This window comes from Neopelma chrysocephalum, unplaced genomic scaffold, assembly GCF_003984885.1.
Source record: "Neopelma chrysocephalum unplaced genomic scaffold, ASM398488v2 Primary Assembly neopelma1_24, whole genome shotgun sequence".
Taxonomy (NCBI): Eukaryota; Metazoa; Chordata; class Aves; order Passeriformes; family Pipridae; genus Neopelma; species Neopelma chrysocephalum.
In genome coordinates this window covers 23,860,640-23,866,784 of record NW_020897693.1, presented here as the reverse complement: position 1 = coordinate 23,866,784, position 6,145 = coordinate 23,860,640, and the positions used below count along the sequence as shown (strand labels likewise).

At 45.5% G+C, this 6,145-nt stretch overlaps 1 protein-coding gene across 22 annotated transcripts in view; it reads left to right on the top strand.

Annotated features, from left to right (window-relative positions):
• The first annotated feature begins 693 nt into the window (after positions 1-693).
• GPHN (gephyrin) overlaps positions 694-6,145 on the top strand; it is a 297,276-nt gene continuing 291,824 nt past the window's right edge. For 21 of the 22 annotated variants that reach the window (XM_027708552.1, XM_027708654.1, XM_027708583.1 and 18 more), the window contains exon 1: positions 694-804. In XM_027708552.1, the coding sequence (XP_027564353.1) occupies positions 741-804 (64 nt within the window). In that variant the 5' untranslated portion in view covers positions 694-740. Of the gene's footprint in view, positions 805-2,956; positions 3,020-6,145 lie in introns of all 22 variants that reach the window. The other variant, XM_027708513.1, reaches the window with a different exon arrangement.

The window sequence follows — 6,145 nt, the reverse complement described above, 5'->3', positions numbered from 1 at the left end:
AAGGAAAGAGGCCTGAGAAAGTTCCAAAAACACCTGGCTGAGCCCAAGGGGACTCAAAAGTTGGTGGAAAAACTTTGTGTCTCTGTATTTCTCACCCGGAGAAAAGGAGGCTCATGGGACACCTTCTCACTCCTACAACTCCCTGAAAAGAGGCTGCGGCAGGTGGGAGTCGGTCTCTTCTCCCAGGTTACAAGCGGCAGGACAAGAAGAAATGGCCTCAAGCTGCACCAGGGGAGGTTTAGATGGGACATCAGGAGGAATTTCTTCACAAAAAGGGCGATTAGACATTGGAATGGACTGCCCAGGGAGGTGGTGGAGTCACAATCCCTGGACGTATTCAAGAAATGACTGGATGTGGCACTCAGTGCCATGGCGTAGTTGACAGGGTGGTGTTCGGTCATAGGTTGGACTCGATGATCTCAGAGGTCTTTTCCAGCCTAACTGATTCCGGGATTCTGTGATTTCATGCTAGCCAAAAGCCAGGATGATGACCCTCCTTGCTGCCGATCTTTTCCCACTATCCGAGGTCTGAGGAATTTAATTCTCAGCTCCGCGTAACTAGACGGCGCTTCTGGGGGCCGGCCCTCTCGGCACTGGATTGGTGCTGCCTGCGCCGGGCGCAGCGCGCGGGTCGCGCGCTCCCCTCGCCCGCGCCGTTGTGCCCGCTGGCCCCGCCCCCGCCCCGCCCCCTCTGCGCCCGCGCCGTTCCCCCCCCGGCAGTGCGGAGCTGCGCCGCGAACATGGCGTCCGAGGGCATCATCCTCACCAACCACGACCACCAGATCCGCGTCGGCGTCCTCACAGGTACGGCCCGCGCCGGCCGCGGCGCCGGGGGCACAAGAGGGGCGGTCGCGGGTCGGTGCGCGCCTCGGGCCGCCCTGCGGGGTGCCCAGCCGGCCGCCTTTCTCTCCCGTGGCGCCGCCGCCGCCGCCTCGCAGGGAGCGCCGCTCCGCCGTGCGCGCGGTACCCGAGGCCCGGGGCCGAGGTCGGGGCGTGGGGGCGGCGCTCCGGCCGCCGGCGGCAGCGTGAACGCGGGGCCGGGCGGTGCTGGGTAGCGCTGCCGCAGGCGGGCGGGCGCCGCAGCCCCGGGACTGCCCCGGGGTAACCGCGCCGAGGGGACGGGGCGCGCTGGTGGGCGACTGCCGGAGGGGCCGGGACGCGGCAGTGCTGCCTCCGAACGCGGCGGAGCCGTGAGTGCGAAAGCGCTGGAGAAGGGAGCCCTTGGCTGGCGCCGGCTGCGGGCCGGCAGGTGTCGGGCCTGCCTTCTCCGGGCGGGAGGCGGCCTGAGCTCCCGGCTGCGGGAATACCCGAGCGCGGCACGCTCCGCACGACAGCTCCTTTGGGATGGCTCCTTCCCCTCCCCCTCTCTGGCCTTTTCTTTGGGCGAGGGGGATGCCTGTGTGCTCCCTGTTGGGAGGGGGAGGAGGGCATTTATGATGCTGCTTCTCATAGCGCACGGATGATCCTTTAATAAACCCCTGGCGCATGACCTGCTGTGGCTGCACAGAGGGGCTCCCGGAGCCAGTACGTGTGTTGCAGGCCGGGGAGTCTCTTTGGGGGGCCTTTGCGGGTATCTCGGTGCCTCGCAGCGCTCGGCGCTCCGGGGGGCGCGCGTTGCGCTCAGAAGCGGAGCCCCGGGGGGTTCCAGAGTATCAGGGCGTAAATAGCGTTCCTGTGCGAGGAAGGCGCGAGAGATTTTAGCGAGATTTTTGGGCGTCAAGCTCGGAAGGTTTCACCGGGAGCCTGGGAAGACATGACTGTTCATGGAAAGAGGCGTTGTGAGCTCGCTTAGGAGTCGGAGGATGTTCGGAGTGAAAAGGGGGTACGTTCATGGGAGAGGAGGCCTGGATTTAACCCGAGAGTTATTTGTTACCGCTGTCAGTGTTTAACCCGAGCGGCACATTCGGAACCGCCCGTGCCCGCGGGAACCCCCGGCGCTGTTCCCCTGCCGGGTGCTGATCCCGCCGCCGGGAGTGCGAGGTGTGCCGGAGGGATGGTGCCCTTCCTTCCTTCCCTTCCCTGAGAAGCGCTTGGCCGCAGGATGATTTTGACAGTAAACTGCTAGAAAAGCAGGGTATGATACAAGTGGAAATCCTTAGCGTTGCTTTCAAGTTCCAGGCAGTCAGATCCTTAATAAGGACAGAGTGGATTGGACCAGATGCAAAAGTCAGACGGGAGGGGGTTTGTTCCCTTTGTTCCTGAAGGCTAGGACATGCCTGCCGCTATCTACTACTGTAAAAGTTAAAGTGAGAATGGAGTACCTGCTGACAGAATGCTCTTTGCACGTTTTGTACAACTTGATGTTCTGTAACGTGGATTATTATTTTCTTTTGATCAATGAGTTGTAATAATTTTCACATGTAATTGTTCTCAGAATGCAATACCAGATACATATAGTGTTATAATAATTTAAATAACGATTAAATCTTGCAATAGATTCAGATAATCTTTCAGAATATATTGTTTTTTACTTTGTACTATAAATCCTGTTTGATGACTGTTAAACTCTTTCAACTTTGTGTCATAATTTGCAATTCCATTGAGAAGAGCTTGTGGCCTGATTTTAATTTTTTGTTTTTAAAGGAAAACCAAAAGTCATAACCAAACAGAACAGTTTCAACTCTTTTCCCCTTAATGTAATTGTTTTGAATTCCAGGCTGAACATTTTTGCAAAGAATTATTTTACCATTTTGAAAGGGCTCACCTTGGTTTCTAACAATCTTCCTAGCCCCCTTTTTCTGTATGTTTTTAGACATGAAATAAAATTTTATATAAATGTGTTACTTTAATAGCATACATTGGACTAACCTTAATTATTTTTCACTCTGGCATTTCCTTTAACCCCGAAAGAGAACATTTGTACTTTGGAGGGTTTGGACCCCCTAGCTGTTTGTGCTTTTTCAGCTGTGGAAAGACAGCAAATTAAAAAATTCACTCTTCTGAATTTTTCTCATAGAAATGAACTAATAATTGCTTCTTGGCTGGTGTGGAGGAATAGGTGTGGAAATGGAAAGATTAGGTATCCAAACTGGGTTTTTTTATTTTATCATTTAGAATAGATTAGTGATCAGAAATTAGATAAATAACATGAATCTTTTAGCTTTTCAAATTAAGATCATAGCCATATGTTTGTTTTCTTAGCAGTATATACTTGTGGTCTTACCAGCACAGGCATACAGATTTACGTTCCTGTTGGATCTGGTATACGCAGTTTAGAAAATCATTACTGCACCTTATGGTCATTTGCAGATGGAATTTAAATTTACTTAGAAGCAACTCTGTTTAATTAATTTGGAGTAAATTTCTGTGTTTAATTTTAAATGACGACTTATAAAAAATTATTTGGGCACATTGTTAGTCTTGTCTGTTGTAGAGCTTGATGCACATGGCTCCAGAGTATATTAATACAGAGTGAGTAAAGTTTGCCATGTAGCTTAGTTTCATTGCATTCAGTTTTGTTTGGGGTAAGTTACTGTATTTCTTTGTGGTTGGTAGACCTCTGTGTTTATGTGTGTATTGCTACTTTCCATCTAGAAACAAACTTTTTTCACTTGTGACAAATTAAGGCCACTACAAGGGACTAGAGAAATAGAAATTTTGTTTATTGTTTACCCAAAGTAACTTACTGTGGTCAAATTATATAGAATGTAGCATCTTGAGTTTTTTTACAAATATTGCTTGTTAACTTCTCTTATATCCAAACTGTCAAGGTCTCTTAATTATGAGTCAATGATAAGAATAGAGTCCATAATTAGGACATTTTTCTCAACTATCTTCCTGAAATCAGGAAAAGTACTTTAGTGTATACAGCATCTATGGATTTGCAAATGTCGTTCATATTTATTTTTGAGTTGCTATACGGAAAGTTGTAGAGTTAAGCTTCTTTACTGAAACCGTAGGAAATATCAAAACGACAGATTGCAAAGCTGTGAAACTTGTAAACTAGAGGGTTATGTCTTATCTGAATAGGAAGTCTCACTAGTTTGTGGGTAGAAAATTGCGTTCCAGTATTTGTGTGGTATTGTTTTAAGAAGTTTTGCAATTTGTGAAAAGAGTGCAACTGTGGAATTGTCATACTCAGCCCCAGTGTTTAATGAAGTGTTCAAATTAAAGATACTGCTCACTTAGGTTCCAAACCTAGGTTTTCTGTCTCCTACCTTTGATATGTAGTGCAGGCACGTGAGCGAATAATAAAGCTTCAGTGTTATGTTGTTATGAGGTTAAAATAGATTTTAAAAGGGCTGCAATGCTAAATGTCAGATTGGGAGATTTTTTTTTGTAATGGAGTAACAGAGTTGGGCTAACAATGGCCAAAGCTTTGTCATTTAAATGTTCTTGATACCTTCTTTTAAAAAAGAAACATATACAGAGTGACAAGAAATGTGGGGTAGATAAACAAATGAAAAAGAGGAGACATGTATGCATTTATGGTAAAGGTTGGATTATATGTATGCTCTGTATGTGCTGTTGTGCACCAGTGCTTCCTTAGTAAAATATAAATCTGAATTATTCTGGTTAGCCCCTTGCAAGCCTTTTATGTTTGGAATATCTCAAACAGAACAGTTGTTAATCAGTTACTAGTGGTGTCAGGTTATTGAACCTGGATTAGTAAGTACAGAATTTTGTAATGCTGAATTTGGCTACAAAAGGGGAGAAAAGGTGCTGTGCCCAGAGTTGAATCAGTATTAGGTCCACCTTCACTGGTGGTGACATTGGTAAAAGTTGCATAATCTGTGACCTTTCTCGTTTTGAGAGGCTAAAGCAGACCCTTGACTAGAACCATCCAGAGAGATCTAAATGATGTTGCCATCTCCACTAGCCTGATGGAAAAAACCATACTCTGTTTCTCCCTGGTTGCTCTTATTTTGCCTTTTTTTTCCTCTCCATCCCCATTTTCTTCTTATTTACCTCTCTTCTTGTTTTCTTTCCAGTAAGCATCTAATGTAGCTGGTCAAAACTTGAGGTTTTGTTACATGTTTTTCTTGTTTTGTTCCCCCCCCCCGAATATTCCTGATAAAAATTTGTCAAATTTTGTGTTGGCTAATAACACTTCATTCATATAGTGGTACAGCCTTTCACCTTTGGTTCTAAAAATATTTTATACAGGGAGTAAGGGGTTTTGGCGAAACGCAACCCTTCACTAATGGTTTCTTCTTAAGGTATATTGTTTTTCCTTTCTTCCTCTGTGTAAAGATTAGAATATTTTGAAGGATAGCTGTTGCCATAGGCCTAGACAATAAAGCAAATATTAGTGAATGTGTAACCTCAGACCTTATTTGTTCTCTTCACGCTGCAGTGTGAAAGATGACATGGGTCTGAGACCGCTTAGCTTTTTGAAATGATACAGTGTGGACATGGTATCTGAATGCATCACTTTGAAGCAAACTCGCTTCTCAGATGGTGAGGGTGTTGTCTACTTGACAACCTCACCCAAAGAAGTTACTTGGGCAGATTTGAAGTTCACTGATATGAGTGTTTTGTAAACATTATCTTTGAGAAACATGGGGAACAATATACTGAGAATGTCACTTTATGTTGGTCAGACTGTTTTAGAAATATGTATGCTGTCTGTTTTCTAACTAAAAAGTCATATGCCTGTCTCCTATTTTATGAGGTACGTTCTCATGACTTTCCTCCAAGACTCTTTATTAATAACATGCAAGTTGCAAGATCTTTTCTCAGTGGTGATGCTAGTCATGTTTTGGACATGCATTGGAATTTGTGATAAACTTTTTTATAGAGGTGTGTGTGGGAGGGTGAGGACTGACAGTAGGTTTGCTGGGACTTACTGTCTAATTGTCTAAATCAAAGTTACTTAATTTTTTGCTTGTGATCTGACTTTCTCTCCAAAATTATGCCTTGTTGGGCACTCATCTTCAAAACAGATTAAAGGCAACAGGTTTTCCTGGAAGCCTTAGTTTTCTTCCAAAAGCTTAGTTCAGCACAGCAGGAAAATTCTGGACATAGAGAAATGCTGCACTTCCATTAAGAGTAAAACATTCTGGATTCGGGGCAACATTGATTTTCATCTTTCTCAGCTATAAGGCTGTCATGATGTTGAGTTTGTCTGTAGACACTAGATCTCCCTCTTTGTCGTTTGTAGCCGTACGTCACAAAAGCATTTCTTTCTGATTTTTGATATGAC